The 18,464-nt window shown below is 38.5% G+C and overlaps 2 protein-coding genes across 5 annotated transcripts in view; one reads left to right on the forward strand and one right to left on the reverse strand.

Annotated features, from left to right (window-relative positions):
* LRBA (LPS responsive beige-like anchor protein) overlaps positions 1 to 18,464 on the forward strand; it is a 760,465-nt gene that overhangs the window by 451,587 nt on the left and 290,414 nt on the right. For all 4 annotated transcript variants that reach the window (XM_020994027.2, XM_020994028.2, XM_078148462.1 and 1 more), the window contains 2 exons: positions 1,294 to 1,440; positions 4,082 to 4,218. In XM_020994027.2, coding sequence (XP_020849686.1) covers positions 1,294 to 1,440; positions 4,082 to 4,218 — 284 coding nt within the window. The remainder of the gene's footprint in view (positions 1 to 1,293; positions 1,441 to 4,081; positions 4,219 to 18,464) is intronic.
* MAB21L2 (mab-21 like 2) lies at positions 7,619 to 10,348 on the reverse strand. The gene has a single exon (XM_020994031.2). It carries the CDS (start codon positions 9,211 to 9,213, stop codon positions 8,134 to 8,136), a length of 1,080 nt encoding a protein of 359 aa, XP_020849690.1. The 5' UTR covers positions 9,214 to 10,348; the 3' UTR covers positions 7,619 to 8,133.

Consider the following 18,464-nt stretch of genomic DNA (forward strand, 5'->3'; position numbering starts at 1 on the left):
CAAGGAATCAGGTGCACCAACTCTAAGGATTAGATCAAGTTTGTAAAATGTGAGCATGAGAAGTCAGGTCTCTATAGTGAAGATCCTAAACCTGCCTTTTTTCATATGAGCTTGTGGGGTTGTCTGTGCACTAGAAACATTGTCCAGCTTTTGTTTGAAATCTTTTAAGATAGCTATTTCCTGCTGGTCCATGAAATTGGTTCTATCCCTCCCAACCATGCAGGCATCCACATCCTCTTCTCAGTAGTCAAGTTAGAGGCTTGCAGTATTTGAAGTTCTGGTTTTCATTTCTAGTCCCCAGATTATTTCTCCCAGTTACTTCCACTGACTCTTCTGCTCCTTCCCCTGGTCTCATTGTTGGCTGTCGGCGCCCCCCAGAGCTCCTCCTTTGCAGATTTCAGAGATTTGTGTTTTTGCTTCTCTCTTCCTCCCTCCTGCTGCCTTGTCACACGTCCTGAGAAAATGGGCTTGGCTCTTTTCTGGTAGAGTATTTGTAGAGGCTTCTCTGGAGGACCAAACCCTCTCTGTTGTGTTTACCCTCAGGGCGCCTTAGCCCTTTAGTTTAACAACCTGGAGAGGTGGCTTTTGCACCTCTGGTTTCCTAGCCTTGTATCTTACGAGAAACTACTGTAGCCCTGTGGAGCTGGCAGGGAGGATGGAGAAAGAGGGGAGGAGATATGAGTTGATTGGAACCAGTGGCTTCCTTAGTGCCACTGATTCATCTGTCCAATCTCCATGGAAAGAAGCATGCTCAGACTAGGGTACCAAGGCTTCAGCTACCCTTCTTACTTTATCTCAATTCTTGATTTTTCTCTAATTCCAAATGCATCTGGCTGTTATGTTATTCACAGAATGAAGTTTCTCCACCTCACTCCCCAAATCTCTTATGGAAAACTGAAATGATTTGCCTGGTAGCTGAAACCGGAGATCATCCCACCCTCACCCCCCCAAATATCTTAGGAAGTACTGGTTTTCAGTCTTCTCTTTTCTTAACTATAAATAAATAAAATAAAAAGTCACTGGTTCTGAAGTTGATTTTAATGGGATAAATGTTCTTCAGGGTACTATTAGACTAGGTTTGGAAAATAAACTTTGTCATACATACCTGTTTTGCTATCCTGAGTACCTCTATGTATATGCTTGTGTGTATGTGAGAGAGAGTAACTCTCCCAGTACAAGTGATCATCTTGACTAACCTTCCCTTATTTCAAATTTTTATTCCTTTTACCCTCCTTTTGGCCACTGTCTTCTTCCTTAAGCTGATGGACAGCCCTGTTTCTTTTTTCGTTTCAGATTCAGATGAAGATATCCTTGCTAAAGGAAAACAGTCCATCAAGAGTCAGGCTTTAGGAAATCAGAACTCAGAAAGTGAGATTCTCTTGGACGGCGATGATGATACCCTGTCATCCGTGGAGGAGAAAGATTTAGAGAGTCTTACCGGTAAATTCTGCAGTTGTGCAAATATTGAAACTAGCTTACCAGTCAGTTTATGTAACATTGTTGTTTTTTTATTTATGACAACTAAGGCCTATTTAGAAAGTGAAGACCTTTAAGTTAAAGTAAGATTGTTTTTGTTTCTGATGTTTTTCCCCAGTATCCTCAGAGTGTCTATTGTTTCCCCTGACTTTTTCTGTTATAAATTACCATTTCCGCACCTCCCCCAACAAACACTGTCACTGTATTTGGCTTAATTTCTCTTTTTATGGTCATGGGCTTTCATTTGGAAAAGTAATTTTTTCCCCCTTTCTTTTTTGTTAAAAACAACAAAAAGTACCCTCTCCCACTTAAGGGCCTTGCTGTCTAATCACTCTAAAAGTCTGCCTAGGTAAGTAGTTTGTAAACAAACTTAGCTCTGAAGTAGAAGAGTGGCTTTGATACGTTGATTTTACTAATTGTGCCCTTCTCTTTACTTATAACTTCTCTATATAAAGCAACAACAAGAAAAAAAATCTGTTCTAAAAACCTAGTGATATTTTGTTGTTACAGAACTTCTGGCAATAGAAAGCCAGGTTTTTCAATATGATTATAGTTTACAAATTCTCAGCTTTGCTTCCAGGACAGAGGGTAGATGGCCAATAGGACATTTGTTTTTCTTATTGGGGCATTTTAATATTTCACTAAATAGCTTTGTTCCTCCGTTGCCTACAATTCTTTTGGTATGACTATTGGAAGGGCTAAGAAGGAAGAGCAGTAAGATGGAAATGGTTCCAGAATTATTTTTTTAGCTGGAAAATAATGCCCTGTATTATCTTCTACTCTGGTAAATCTAAAATCTGGATCTGTTGTTCATGAATACTTATTTTTAACTTTGCTATATACTGTTTGATTAAGGAAAACAGAAAGCAGGATAGGATATGTAGTCTCTAGTGAGGGCTATATAATTCTCAGCAAAATGAAATACAATTAATTGGAGCATTATGCCCTGTGATTTTTGTTCCCTTTTTCCCTCCCTCCCCAAGGGGTAGGGAGAAGAGGAATTGTTCATCTCTATCTGGACCCTTCCTTCAAAACCCACCGCCCATTTCCTCTTCTTTTATTATGCTTCTATTCCAGCTTCTGGTAATACATTCCTACTGTAATAGAGGTGAAAGGGGAGTTTAATTATATAATCTTGACAATGGCAATAGGATTAAGAAGTAATCCTCACTAATAAAGTGGTATGGGTTAGAAATGAAGTGGAAATTGTCAGGGGTCTTCTGTAGGACCTGGGCTGCCCTGGATCCTGCAGCTGTCTGCTCACCCCATAATTGAATGTCTGAGAGTGATTGAAAAAATGTTATTTCTCCTCTGGATTACATGGTAATGTACAGAGGGCAAAAGGAGACAGCAAAAGAACACATAGCTGCTTATTTCATCCATTTATAGGGATGAGCTTAGGGAAATCATGGCCGTTCTACCGCTATCTGCTGCCCATCTGCAAACACAATGTATTTGTACATTGGGAATAGGGGGCAAAGCCTGCTCTGCTCTCCGTAGAGCATCCTTTCTATTGTCCTTCTGGCGCACATTAAGATTGATGTTAGATTAAAGACCATCACAGTTCTAACAATCGATGGAAATGACAGTTCATCTGAATTTGGGAGCAGTTATTCACTCAGGATTGCCTGAGTAGTTGTACTACTGTATTAATTCAAAATTTTAAGTATCACTCTCATCTTGCTTTTTTGTCCCACAAAGAATTTGAGCAATTAGGAATTGATTTCATATTTTTAATTTTCCCTTTTTAAAAAAGCCCAAAATCCAGAGTAAGCAAATTTACTATGTGTGTGTGTGTGTGTGTACACATTTAGTGTCTCTGTCCTTTTTTTAGGTTTGGGTCTATAGCTTGTAGACTGTTAGATCTGTAGTGATTCCATTGTTTTCAGTAGCAGTGTGATTTGTCTCTTTGATAAACCCTGTGGAGATTTGATTATTCCAATAAAAATTCATTCAGTTGGAAACCCACCCTCCAGCTGTTTAATCCCTGAATCCCCAAACTATATTAATATACTGTATTTGGAACCAGTAAACAGTATTTAACTGTGGAGCAGAAGGTATACTAAAGTAGAATTTTTATAATTCTTTGGAAGGTTACTTAAGATGAAGCATGAGATTTTTACAGCTAGCAGCACGCAGACTGCAGAGAATGCAGTGAAGGGATGATATCACTAGCTTCACCAAAGAGCTGGTCTGCTGTGATCTAACCCTAGTTAGAATCTGAGAACTGAAGCCCTTGTCTTGGAAGCCTGCTTCGTTTCCTCCATTTCCGTAGTTGCTGCTTGGGTAATAGCTACTTGCTGGTTGGCAGCCTGGGGCTTGCTTCTGATGTGAAATGTGAATGAATAGTAGAATCAAATTCTATCTGACTATGGGCATTGCATACTCACTACAAAGCAATTGCATACCAATTTACCAGGATCATTAACCAGCTGTTATAGGCCCAAGGGTCTAGAAGTCTTTGCATTGTTGGAGGAAGAGGATAGGGTCAAGCAGAATATGTGGGTGGGGGAGACACCAGGTAGTTGTGGTGAGAATCAGAAAAAAAATAACATTTCTAATCAAGTTTCTTACACATCTGGTGTATTCTTTCTGTATTCGACAGGTCCTGTTAGCCTGAGCACACCAGCTCAACTTGTGGCCCCTTCTCTAGTGGTAAAGGGCACTCTTTCCATCACCTCTTCTGAACTCTATTTTGAAGTGGATGAAGAAGAGCCAAACTTCAAGAAAATTGACCCCAAGGTAAGAAGAAGACAAATGTAATATCTTATCTCCTTACCACCCTCGACCTTACCATTTGGTTGTGGTGATAGCTGTTTTTTTCTCCCTGTAATTGGAGTGTTTAGAGTATTTTGGGGGGAGGGGAGAGGAATAGGGGTGGCTACGGAAAGGCATGGGAAACACCCAACTAAATTCTTAAAGACTTGATTTAAATTTTTCACTGAGGTGTACTCTGGCCCTGTTTTCCCTTATAATCTTGAGTTTCACTTCCTGGATATTTTAGTGTAGTTCATTTATATTAATAATAATTTCCACTTAGATCCAGTCTTAATTAACTTACTATTAGGGTGAAGATGGAAAATTTCATGGATCTAACTTGCATAAAGATATCATTGGGAACCTGAGTTTGCAGAGTTCAAGAGGTTGTAATCATTTGTCTAGCCTCCATGTTTTCTGAACATAAGTCCAATATATTGCTCTTACTTTTTTGTGTCTTTGACTTACTGTTCTAAATGCCTTGTTTGTAATGACATGTTTCCTGTGGTATATTATAGATTTTATAAGGCACTGTTGTGTAGTTTCCCAAATTTAAATCAAAAAAATATTTTATTTTTAAAAATTATTTTTCAGACCCACCTTTCTTTTACTCATTTAAGCTATGGGAATAGCCATAAATTTAGGAGGAAGATTTAAAATTATTCATTTTTATAAAGATGAATGGTTAAATTTCTATTTCTGAGTAGCAACCTTCTCTCAGAAAAGATTAAAAAAAAAAAAAAGAACAAGGTCTGCCAAGGAAGAAGGTGTTTGAAAGAGTAGCGGGGCAGTCTTTAACAAAGCAAACTTTTATAACAAATATTTATCTTGAGTTTAGACAGGGGAAGGAGTGTAGATAGAGGAAGTTCTTTGGATTTATTATGGTGCTATTTTAATTAAATCTTTAAAAAAATTAAGTACTTTAAGTCCCTGCAAGAGCCATTGAAATTTTTATAACACAGATCAATTTAAATCTTCAGTATGTTCAACCCTTTGTTCCAGTCTTACTGCCTTTATTTAGAGGAAATGGGTAGACTAGGAAGGAATTAAGAAAAGGATTTTGAGTCTGACACTTGACTGAACAAGTTTTTGAAGTTTGAATTTTTGAAGATATTGAAAAGGAAAGCCTGATGTATCCTTATAAATCAAGGACATCCAATTAGGCAATTTTGTTGCATTGATTAGCTTTTTGGACTTCATTGTAGAGTTAAAGTATAGCTAAAATTGCTAGAAAAAAGGCTTTTAACTTGAAAAATTAGGTTCTACAATTACTGCAGTTGACGAGTCAGCTTAAAATAGCAGGTCAGTGAACAGGTATTGGAATGGGCCCCTTCTTAGGCCAGGAGTCCTCTTATGTCTAGTGTCATTGGCATAGCTTTGGGAACAGCTGTACTTTCTGTTTTTCTGTTGTATTCTGTCCAGCAATATTTAATTTCTCTTTCATTGTTGCTTCTTAAGGATTGAACAGCTTTTAGGATCCCCAAAGATCACCTTGCACCACTGCAACCTGACTAACATGTCTAGCAGGGAGTAGGTCTGGGTCTGGAAATAAGAGTGAATTTTTGTCTTAAAAATCATTTTCCAGTTTAATATTATTTGGACTTTTGATGTCATAGGCCTGGATGATGTCTGTTTTTGGTAAGCTAGAGAACTGAAGTCAAGAGATTTACATTAAGGACTTTTTTTTTCTTGGGTCAGTGGTTTGTATTACACTGAAAGAGACAGTAAAAAGAATAGATTTACTAAGCTAAAAATTGGTTTTTTGAAAATTTTTAAAATGTAAAGACCATGGAGCCTTAAAGATTTTCTTTCTACTTAAGAGAAGAAATAGGTGGCTTTAGGTGTTGGTGGTAGTATTAAGTTAGTTACGAAGTAAAAGTTGGTAGTTTTTAGGTTTCTGCTCATCTAGGCGCTTCCTTTTCCTCCCCAGTCATTAGTTATTTACCAACACTTACCTACTTCATAGGATCAATGCTGAAGAAAGCATTTTTCGAACCTTAATGTGCTACATAAATATAAGTTATTTTAATTACAAGTGACCTAAAAAGGGTCCCTAAGAGTACTACTGTATTTGCATGAGAAGAATATATGTAACTGATAATTTAAAAATTTCTCTTAGTATTTCTCTGAATCACAAAGAAAAGCAAGCCTAGGTTTCTGTTTTTAAAGCAAACCATGCCTGTAGAGTAGAAATAAGATCAGCACTGATAAGATCACAAATTGATATTTTTCATCAAGGAGTATGTTTTGTTTTATTTTAAATCAAGAAACAGTAATCTCTATAAGCTAAACCCATTTTTGTTAGGTGAGCCATTTTTCAGAACTCAAAGTGGACTCCCATTCCCTTGCTTTAGGCTTTTCATTTGTGTCCAAAGAAAAAGTTTGTTTCTACTTTACTTTCTTGCTTTTTTTTTTAGAAATTAAGAATTAAGTCACTTCGCAAATTTGAGGTACAAACTTAAATACTGAATAAAGATATTTGACATAATTACACTTTAGCAAATTTTAAGTTTGATGATTATTTTAAATGTGATTTTTGATAGAAGGTAATATAATAAACCTCTCCTAAAATTTAACAATATATTTCCCCTACGCTTTTCCAGATATGTTCCAAGACTCTGAAATAATTTTCTTGTTTCAAACTTATAGAAGGTTTTTTCTTATGCATCAAATATATATCCCATATTTTCCATTTTAATTGCTCTTACCACCTTCAAAACACTTTCAACAAACTGTACCCAGTAATCATTTTGTAGTGAAATGAAATATAAAGTTAGCTGTTTTGGAGTTTAAATACTCAAAAAATAATAAAATAAGGACTCAAGAAAATTTTTTCTCTTCCTCTAGAATAAAAAAATAAAAGTTTTAATCTTCCTATTTTGACTAATATAACGGTTCCATTTTTGTGCTTTCTTGTTATGTTGTCTGATACATTGCTAAGTTTTATTATTTACTTAAAAGCCTGGAGAGGATAAATGGTTATAGGGGAGAAAATCAACTAACAGCATTAATAATTCAGAGAAGATCTGTAAACGTTTCCTTGCATTTCAAAGTCGAATTGAAATAGTTTGTTTTTTAGTTATGGGATAAGAAAGCAAATCTATTAATTTTTAATGTGAATGAATCACATTTACCAATTAAGGTTGAAGATTATACATATATATGTATATACATATGTATTAATATGTATCTGTCTTGAAGCACAGGCTTAAGTCTGAAATAAATTAGCAGGATGAGTTCTGCTAGATTACAGCTGTATTTGTGAAAGATCAGACTTTGGTTTGATTCTGCATACTTTAGCTTTAAAACTTCTCTTCTTTATTTGAATATTGTTACATTTGAAATTTCATCTGCCCTGTTTAAAAACAATCCACAAAAGTCCATGCAAAGTTAAAGTAATATTTTATTACTGTTTTCAACAAGTGGGTTTAGGGTGAGGATAGAGGTGCAAGAGAGAGAAGGGCACATAATCTGACGTTGGCACTGAAATACATTTAACATCAGTAAAACTTTTAAAAGAGAAATTTGTACATATAGTTAAATAATTTTTTTCACTTGGTGACAACATTCAGGCAAACAAAAAACAAAACAGAGGAGATAAAAGGAGGAAAAGACTACTATACATGGATTTGAAAATGTACCTTGGGTTTCGTTTTGTTGTGGCAAAGTCCGATTGCTTCTTTTGTGTGATCTTTTGATTTCACATTTTTTGGAAGAAAGATCACTCCTGTACAAGGGGATTTGTTTGTTTTCTTAAATGTTCTATCTGGTGGTGAGAATGTTTTTTTCCTTCTTGCTTGGTGATTAAATAGCAATTTGTGTTTTGGAGTTTTTGTTTTTCTGACGCGTGATGGGAGTATGTTGTTGTTCTCGCTGTTTTTCTAAGTAGTCTCCACCACCCTATAATTTATCCAGGCTTTTGGGATTGGTGAGAATCTCTCTGGCCAACCTCCAGGTCTGTTTGGCTGCGCTCTCCAGAGCCGAATGAGGCTTGCCCTGAAAGAGGTCGAGGTTGGGCAAAAAATAGTGGGGGCATCGCCGGCACTGCAGACAAGAGATGAGCTGCAGCAGGATGCCGTTGAGCCGGTCTCCTAGGCACGCTTCGTCCCAATCCGTTTCCCGAGGGTGTTTCTCACACTCATACAGCAGCAAGGTTTTCATGTGATAGTTGTTGAGCGGCTGGCCTGGCAACTCCAGGTGACGGTCCCGCAGAGTCTTCAGCACAGATAAGCACTTGTTTCGGCAGCCACCCATCAACAGTCGGTTCTCAGCCTCCCCGAACTGAAGCACCCAGGCGTCACTCTCCGCAGAACTCTGCTTGCCTGTCAAGGAGTAGCACTCCTTGGAGAGCAAGTTGAACCCTTCGGCCTTGACCTCTGCCACCCGATTGGGGCCAGGCCAAGGGATGTGGGGCATAGGCCACTGGGCCGCGCTGCGGGGCCAGATCCCAGTGCACTTGAAAGCCGGTGTGATCTGCACCACATAGCGCTCCCGAATGCGCAACTTCACCTCGCTAGTGTCCGCGATCATTTTCACCACGTCCCGGTAGCTGCACTTGTCTACTGCCTGCGCTACCAGTGTCTGGAAGCGCGAGCGGATCTTGCGCGCTGAGAGGTAGCCAGATGCGGTGATGAACTCCACCCAGAGAGACATGCTTCGCTTACGACCGTCACTCAGCTTGAGTACTGCGCAGCCAGGCAGCGAACCATCGTCCACGAAGTTGAAAACGCCCATCTGGTTGAGGTAGAGCACCACCTCGAACTCGGTGGGAGAGATGACTTCCAGCCCTTCGTAGCGGGCATCGATCTCACTCAGGGAGCTGATGAAGCGAGGCTCTTGCACCTCCACTTCCTTCAGCACATCCGAGACCACTTTACAGACCTCGCGGATCGTCTTGGCGATTGCCGCCTTACGCGCCTGACAGCGCTCTGTGTAGTATTTATTGAGCTGGTATACCAGCTTGGCCTGAGCCGCGATCATGTTGGGGCACAGGTCCGGGCTATACACCGGGGTCTCGCAGTACGTTGAGGGATCCAAGGTTCACTCACTGGTGGTAGCCCTGCGGCTTGCAAAAAAGGCAACCCGCTACTCCAACTCTCCCTCCACCCCTCCAATTTCACTCTGCTGTTTTCCACCCCAGCTGTGGGGCTGCTCTCTCTGGCTTCCCTTCCTTTCTCACTCCACCTCTTTATCTGTTACTCCCTCCTCCGCCTTAAAAAAAAAAAGTGATTATAAAAAAAAAGTACCTGAAATACTTTTGGTTGTTGTTACTTCTTTTGATTTTTAAAATGAAGGGGTTTTTTTTTGGGGGGCAGTAATAGGTATGCAAAAGGATCCAGACTTACTTCCCAAAGGGATTGAATTTTAAGCCACAAACCTTGTTGATAAAAGAGACAGCTCCAGCAAACTTGGAAACACCAGTCTTTTAAGTGCTAAGTGCAGCCTTAACAAAAAAACAAAAAAAGAAAAATAAAGAGAGCGAGCTAAATATTAATATAGGATGAATGGTTCATTGGAAAACTTATCTCCAAGGATGCCAGAAGTCCTCAGTCTAATAAGGCCCGAAGGAGGGGGAGAGTTCTGTTTTGTCCCTCCCCCAAATTCAGAAGAGAAGGCTGTAAGTTAATGCTCTGGGCGGAAAAGTGCAACTCAGTCCGTGGCAGCATCCGAGGTTCACAGGAGGTGTGCTGGTTTCAGTGCTTGTCTCTGCCTCTTGGAGCGCTTCTGTTGTTGTGGTGGTTTCTTTCTTTTCCTGCTGGAGCCGTTTTCTGGACCCAATTTGTTTGATTTGAAAGGATATCTTGTACTTTCTCTAGGTACAAACAGGTGGAAGTTGTTTGAGATTCATTTCTGTTTTGTAATTTATAATTTTGTCTCTCACAAAATCCGTATTATCTTGACGAAGTTGTTGCTTGCGTTGCATCTGGGGTGTAGTAATGGCCCTGGATTTTTCTTCTCTTCCCCCTTTATGTTGCATTCAGAGAGAGCCTCTATTTCTGTCTCTCTTCCCCCCGCCCCTCTCTTCTGCCTGCTCCTATCTGTCTCTCTGGGTCTCTATCTCTGTCTCTTTTCTGCTGTCTCTGTCTCCTTCACCGCCCCTGGTGTGTGAGTCTCAACCTCTCTCTTTCTCTGTCTCGAGGTTTGCTGGAGTTGTTTAGTTTATGAATGGTCCCAGGGCCATCGTGAAGGGGGTGGAGCGTCAGATCATACAATCGCAGTCCGAGCTGTCACTGCTGCAGCCAATCCTAGAGAAGATATATGCACGTTAGAACCGGGTAGCTGCCACCACTTCACGTGATGGAGAAAGGGGCAAGGAGAAGTAGAGAAAGAAGAGGAGATTGTAAAGCTATATGCAGACTCCAAAGGATCCATGCTCATACATATCACTACCCCCTAATGGGGGTGGAGGTGGGGAGGGAGTTGAAGGGAAAATCCTCATCAGTTGCTAAGAAGAAAAACTATGTTGGAGATGTCTGGAATGTGAAGTGAGGAGGGGACCTAAATAATAGTACAGGTTTAGAAAGGTGCAGGCTTTTTTTTTTTTTTGGTTGGTTGTTTTGTTGTGGTTGGTTTTTTTTTTTTGGTTTGTTTTTTTGTTTTTGCCTTCTACCAGGCAACGACAAGATGCAAACCACTTTACATAAATCACTTTTACATACGGTCAGTTTGGTGGGGGAAGTAGGATTTTGGGGACAGGGCAATTATTTTTATCTCTTTTCTCCTTCCCCAAAGTCTTCTGTTCCCTCTACTTAGTGCTGCAGAGAAATGTAGCTGGGGACTGGGGAGAATGAGAGAAGATTTTAGGTATGGATTTTAACTCTGAAAATAAATCTAACTAAAATCAGGAACCTGCAGAGAGTGATTTGGGCCGAATACTTCCAAGCATCTTATTTTACTTAATGACGTTTTTTTTGTAACTTTTATGCAAAATGCTCTATTTACTATGGAATAATTACAACAAAATATCCTTAATATTTGTACCTTAATCTCTGTATTTGAGTCTTAGTAAATATTTTGATCATACCCTAGAAGTACCATAGAGCATTAAAGTGTAAACCAGTTAAACTTTTAAAAATACACTTATGCAAGAATTCCCTATAATTTGAGGCTATCTTAAATAGTAGTGAGTTTCTTAAGTAGAAGTAATTATTTGTAAAAATTGTTTCAAAATGGACTTGACTTTAAAGGCTTTACTGATATAAAAAACTATATTCTGTTATTGATAACTTTGCAAACCAATTAAAAGCACACAATTTAAAAATTCAGTGTGTGCAAATTCAATCTGCCTAAAATCTCTTGCATTTCTTATGTCATCTTTGCAAAGTAAAATTCTGATATCCTAGAACGTTTTTTAAAATATGCTTTAAAAAAAAATTCCAGTCTTTGCGTAGTTCTTCAAACCTACACTCGATATAGTAATTAGGTAGTTTTAGTTGGGGAAGAGGAGAGAGGCGTTTTAGTTTGTTTAGAAGTGTGGAAGCTTCTAGCCAAACCTCAGGACCGTGGATCCACTGCCTTTAAAACTAACTCTACATCCAGGGCCCGACAGGTCTATTTTAGTTAGATTGTTGGAGGAGGGGCGTCTGACTTTTATCTAGGTAGGTGACCTTGGGTGAATTCTCAGGAATTCCACCGGATTGATGCAGGTTCATCACTTGATCTTGCTGATGAATAGCAGTGCATTAGAAAGTTCAGGGAATAGCACGAACTAAATTCTGGAGTTGTGAGCGAATTTCGAAAGCAGCCCCTCTGCGTTAGACTGGGACCAGTGGAGCTCAAGGTTCTGGCAGTCTCTTCTTCAGGGTCTGTAGTAGCCGCTCCCAGCACCCCTAGTTTACTTACCACCGCCCTCTTTTCTTTCCCCCTCCCCTTAAATGCATAAGAAGCTCTGTCCAGAACTAGCAGGCTTATTTTGGGAGGTGGGATTTATTCTTTTGCGTGTTGTTTGCAATGAAGAGCAATGGGGAAGGAGGGCATTTCTGCTAGTTGGAACAAGGTGACTTTGGGTCTCTGGGACTATTACACACGCCGGCGTGGGCTCTTTGCCTTAGCGCATCGTGGAGGAGGCATCACCGCGCAGCGCTGTGCGGGGTTACAGAAGCTGGGATCGAGCGTAGCTTGAGAGGGCTGGGAGAAAAGTGAAGCAGTCCTAATGGAAAGGAAGCGACTTCGAAGTTAGTGCGCGAGGGTGGGAAACCCTGACCTGTTACTGGTAGCAGGGCTATTCATTTCTCAGTCGTACCCGCTCTCTGGGAATTATTAACGGGCAGAGAAGGCCACTTTCCTTTGGGAAGTTGTCAAACCAGACCCCAGAGTCCTATGTCCCAGCTTCTCTAGAGGGCAGTTACTCTGAAAAGACACATGACAGGGCTAGCAAGGGTGCGGGAGCGTTTGTAGTGGCCTACTTTCCCTCATTGTTTCTCGGAGAGAAGCTGCTGAGGCCCCGGAGGTTTCGTGTCTCTTTCCCTAGGCGGGGCACCAAGCTCTATTCCAGGGAGTAATGGTTTGCAAATACCCATAGTGGATTAGAGGAACCTCCAACTTGACTGCCAGGACCTAGCATGGCTGATGGCGATTTCAGGAGAGAGCTCCTCTGTTTTCTCCCCTCACTCCCCCCCTCTTTTCTGTCTTCCCCTCCTCCCTTTATCTTTCATGCCAGAGCCCCAAGCTTCTTCGGGAATGGCGGAGAGCAGAGAACTGAGCCTCTGGAAGCAGCATAGAGTGGAAGGCATCCTATGTAGTAGACTCATACACGCAAGCAACCATCCTGTCCTTGTGATCCACCTTCTTATTCTCCCAGCTACTTAGGCAAACAACCCAAACGTTTCTAACTCCCACTACAGTTTCCCCTGCTTTTTTCCTTCCTTTTACGTAGAGGCTGAATGATGATATAATGTTACAAATGTTTTGATTTAAAGACAATTCATTACCAATTTATCTTGAGGTAGGAGTGCTAGTAAATAATAAATCAGTTAAAGCCGACTTTAATTTATTGCCCGGGCACTAATTAGAAACATCATTTGAGCAATAAACTTAAACACTTCCAGCAAATAGCACCATGCAACTCCCCCCGCCCACCACCCCATCCCCTTGCCTTTGCGGCTGCCCTGCATTAAGAGCAGCTTCATCTGTGTGTTTGCGGATCAGTTCTTCCCCAAGATGAATAATTGAAGGGGGAACAGTATCCAAGGAGGCTGTAATTGAAGAGCCCTTGTCACCTCTGCTTTTATGTATGTTAGTATAGAAGTCCATCAGCAGCTCCTTGATGGTGTATTAAAACGAAGTGGCAGCCCCTTCTGGAGGAGATACTGTATTCTATTAAAAGGACCAAGTGAGAGAAAGGAAACTCTCAAGGCTAAAAGCCACTTGAAGTCTTCAGACCAATTGATCTGTATTCTCTAGTTATAATCCGTCTCATCATACTTGAGTTAATGAGGCAAGGGAGTAAGGTGGGGGTGGGGGGAGATCTGATGGCCCTTGACAAATTCATTAGGGAGGCTGCAGGACATTTTATTTGACTGTTAAACATCTTGTTTGTTTGGTTTAGGCAGTGCCAATAGCAGCATGCTGCTGCCTGGAGCAATGGTGTGTTTTGCTAGGGAGAGCTTCTTCTACAAAGGATACTTGAAAGGGGGAGGGGGAAATGTTGGTTATGTGGTTTAATTTTTTTTTTTAATTGCTGGGGTGTGTATAGTACGATTTGGATAACTCAGTATTGGGCTTATCTTAATGCAGTCAATAGCCAAATGAAAGTCCTGGAGAGTGGGGTGGGGTGGTGGTGGATGCTTTTAGGAACCAGTTATTAATTTTTTAAAAATAACTTTATTTAGAAAAAATATGCCCCTTTGAACTTTAAATAAAAGTTATATCAGTTAAGCTATTATAATGTATGCTTATATATATATACACAAACATATATACATACATACGTGTGTGTGTATCTTCCCAGGAAGATTAGAGTTTTTGATTGGCTTCCTAGTTTTATATTTGTATTGGATTTTGAGTAAATGAAATTTTACTAATTCTACTTTTGTCTTTTTAAGTAAACAGTTTATGAATGGAAAAAGCCTTTGAAATAGATATTTTTGTTTAACCATTCATATAACTACATTATATACAAGAATTTGACGTTCAATTGAAATGAAAATTTGGGATATAACGTAACTTTGGGATCTATCATCAATCTTTCTTGATTTAGACGATTTGGAAGTATAGGAGTTGACTGTTCTCCAAATAGTACAAAGGTTGTTGCTGTTCAGTGAGGTAGAACAAAGAATTGAAGACATTTTAAACTGAAAGATGATGGACAATTAAGCTAAAATATAAATGTTCTGATAGTTCATTACTTATTTGGTAATGTTGTATTAGATTTTCTAAGAATCTTGCTCAAAGGTAACAGTCTAAAATACAATAATTTTTTTGCCGTCAGATTTTTTTCTTCCTAGATAATTGCCTTCAAACAGCTTCAGCCTAACTGCTTTGTAAAAAGAGTTCTTTACTTCCATTTTTAGAAAAAAATAGTATAGGAAAATAACTAATGTCCTTTGTCTATCATTTTTTATACATCTCTGCTGATGAAGCTTAAACTGCTGTAGGAAATGTGTAGATTTGAAAAGAAATGATTCATTAGTACGTGTTGTGTTTCTCAACAGTAAAAGTAAACTAATGGCTGAAGTCAGTGCTTCTGTCGACCTGACAGATATAATCCTGTTTACATTTCCAGAGAATGCAAAGTCCTTAAACTGTAGATTGTTTTTATTATTTGCTGATCTTAGACCTGTGTTTACTGGGTTAACCCTGTCGTTCATTCTTAAGCTTATCATACCTGGGAGACTTGGAAGGTATCTATTCTTTTAATTACTGTAGAAATAATATATGTATTTCCCTAGCCTTTAATGAGCAGTACATAAATCTTGAACTATTTGATTTTGTTTTATTGTGGCAGATCTTAGAAGCATGGCAAAATAACTGGATTGTTTATTTTTTTTTAATGTTGAGTATGAAAGTGTGTGGGATTTTTGTTTGTTTGTTTTTTGATGGGTAGGGATATATTCATTTTTTACTTTCCTAGGTCATTACTTTTCCTTTGTATGGAGACTTTTTTTCTGTTTTGCTATTATGATTGTTGAATGTTATACTCAGGTGGCTGCCTTAATAATCACATTTCTTTAAGACAGTTTGAAATGAAAATACTCCAACTTAAGAATTCTGCCTAGTAAGACTAGAAAATTGAAATGTATCCTAAATACTAAAAAAAGCTATATTAGATGATGAAATGAAAGTAATATTATAATGGCTGGAATATGTGTTCTAACAAGTGCTTTGTAAGTGTTGTGCTCTCTGAACATGGTAAAAAAACACGCGTCAGCTTTTCAGTATTTTGACTTAAAGGGCCTCTGTTATGTAATCAAATTCCCCAAACCTAAAAGGAGTATGGTAGAGATTGTTTCTAAGTGCTTGATGTTTGATGTGCTGGAATTCATCTAGGGTAACCAGTTAATGTTTATGTTTAACAGTTCTCTGAAACCTCTTGTAATCATTTTAAGGGGCCAACCATATTGTTAGAAAGATTTAGACTTTTTTCCATTAGAATTCATCTGTTTTTTTAAACCATAAATGTCTTTGGTTGATGAACAAATAACTTTTTTAAAAAATTATGTTAAAAATGATATGCAGTCAGGTAAAACTTATAGTTAGCTTCCAATAGTTAGTCTTTCATACTACAGGATGACAAATCAAATGTTTTTATGCATTTTCTGCTTGTAGTAGCTCCTGGACCGTTGTAGTTCTATTTGGTGTGTATTTAAATAGTGATGTTTGGGCATACATGGATTACCTAATTATTTAGGACTCTAACTTTTACTTTCTAGAATTGCTATTTAATTCTAATAAGCTATGTATAGAAAAGGGGCACTAGGGTTTATGATAAGATTTTGTTCTGTTTTTCCACAACTTCATATATGAATAGTGTAACTAAATTATGCATAATTTAATATCCAGCGTAAAACAATCAAATAAAGCATTTGCATTACAGAAAAAATGAAGTATATAGCTTTTAACTGGAAGCTAACAAAAGTTATTATATACTTCAACAATACAAATAAGCTATAATCCCATTATCATGGATACTTCCTCCTCAGATCCTTCCTCCTTCATCTTGTAAGTGAACCTGTACTCAAAAGCTTTCTGAACTTAGGAGGACCTGCCAGAGCTTGTGCTTTCATGGTATAACCTTCAAGAATTCAGGGCCATCTGAATCCACATCTTCTGGATGAGGCATCAGAGTAGAATCTGTGTGTGTGTGTGTGTGTGTGTGTTTCTGCACGTGCTTGTGCATACACATACATATGTGTAATATGTATGTTGCTGTTCAGTTTCAATTGTGTTTCACTTTTTGTGACCTCATTTGGGGTTTTCTTGGCAAAGATGCTGGAATGGTTTGCCACTCCAGTTTGCCTTCTCCAGCTCATTTTACAAATGAGGAAACTGAGGCAAACAGGGCTAACTGACTTGCCCGGTGTCACACAGCTAGTAAATGTCTAAGGCTGGATTTGAACTCAGGTCTTACTGACTTCAGGCCCAGCATTCTATCCACTGTGCCACCAGGCTGCCCTATATATACATATATGCATACATAATTTCATTGTATTAAAAAAACAGAATGACACATGTTTCCTCGTTACTTTTAAATATCATATTCTAGAAAATGTGAATTGGGTACCTTCATTAAGTTTTTACTATCTAACTCTCATCATGAAATATGTAACTTTAGGCTTATATAGATATACTATGTTTACTTATCCCCCAAACAAGCTTGTCATAATATATTAATAGTGACTGATTTATTCTTGAGAACTAACTTATAATATTCTTGGAAGAGATATAGTACTCTTATTTCTGAGTGCTGAATATACATATGATGGTAATATAATTTAGTAGCTAGAGAGCTGACCTTGGCATTAGGTAGACCTAGTCCAGCCTCTGATAGTTACAGACAGAGTGATCCTAACCAAGTCACTTAACCTTGGTCCCTCCCCACACTACCTACACTCTAAGACTATGAGTCGTAGAATAGCTGCCAAATTCAGTTTCCTCTCTGAGGTATTCCATATACCACAGGTCCTAACTGCCCTCCTTCGGTCCTCCCCCCAAAAATGTTTTAGAAAGTGTTACAATTATTCTTGATTCTAAAAGTGGAGCAAAGAATAGAATGATAAGAACTGTGGCTGGAAAGGATATTATATAATCATGTATTCTAACCCTTTTATTTTACTAAAGACCAGAAAGGTTCCTGACCTGCCCAAGGTCATACAGTTAGTGCCAGAGCTGGCATTTATTTCCAGTTTCTCCAGCCACACTTGCTGGTTCTTTTTTCTACCATACCTCCTAAGTGTATTTTCTATTTTTATGAGTATTTTGGATTTAAGTTAGATTAACTGTCAGATTTTAGCTGCCAGTAACTAAAAATATTAAAATACAAATTTGATTTGAACTCTGCAATCATTTACCATGTTTCCAAAAGATTAAAAATTCTTAGTATGGTTCACTTAATTATTCAGTGATTATATAGCTTGTCAGTTATTCAGTTTCTCTTCCTCTTGAATGACTAAATTTCACTATTGCTAATTGCTTATTTAAAGATAGGGAAGAGAAGGGAGAGTGTATTAAAGTTGATATAGTCGGTATTGAAACTTGCTGCCAAAGAAAATTGAAAAATGATAGTATGGTTCAAAGTATGTGCCATCTTTTATATATGAAGATAACACTACTGATTCACTGTCATTGGTAAGAAATGTGCTTTGACTTGCTTATTCCAGTATTACAATTGATTTGCTGAAAACCAAATACCTTCTTTTCCTTGTTTTTTAAATACGTTTTTTAGCATACATTTTAAAAATAACTGGATAGGGTTAGGATTAGGAATACATTCTATGCCAGGAGATGGAGTTTTTCTTGGTTCTAAGAAAGATGATTATTTGGGGTATCAACTCTTTGATCTTGGCTTTATTAGCAACATGCCATTGCCAACCTAGTAAAACTGCCCCAAAATTAGATAAAAGAACAAATTGCTAGCAGCTTATTCCCTCATGATTTTTAGGATGTTCTTGTGTGGACCTATATTTAACAAAGAAGGACGTGAAACTCAGCATGCTAGTAGCATGTCTTAAATCTGGGCAAACTTGGCTTTTAAGCATCTCTTATTTTTCTTCAAATTTGCTGAAGACATTTTA

Source organism: Phascolarctos cinereus, unplaced genomic scaffold (assembly GCF_003287225.1).
Source record: "Phascolarctos cinereus isolate Bilbo 61053 unplaced genomic scaffold, phaCin_HiC Scaffold_9;HRSCAF=440, whole genome shotgun sequence".
Classification (NCBI taxonomy): Eukaryota; Metazoa; Chordata; class Mammalia; order Diprotodontia; family Phascolarctidae; genus Phascolarctos; species Phascolarctos cinereus.

Excerpts from the sequence above, each read along its gene's own strand:
- MAB21L2 (XM_020994031.2), bottom strand. The coding sequence starts at position 9,213 with ATGATCGCGGCTCAGGCCAAGCTGGTATACCAGCTCAATAAATACTAC.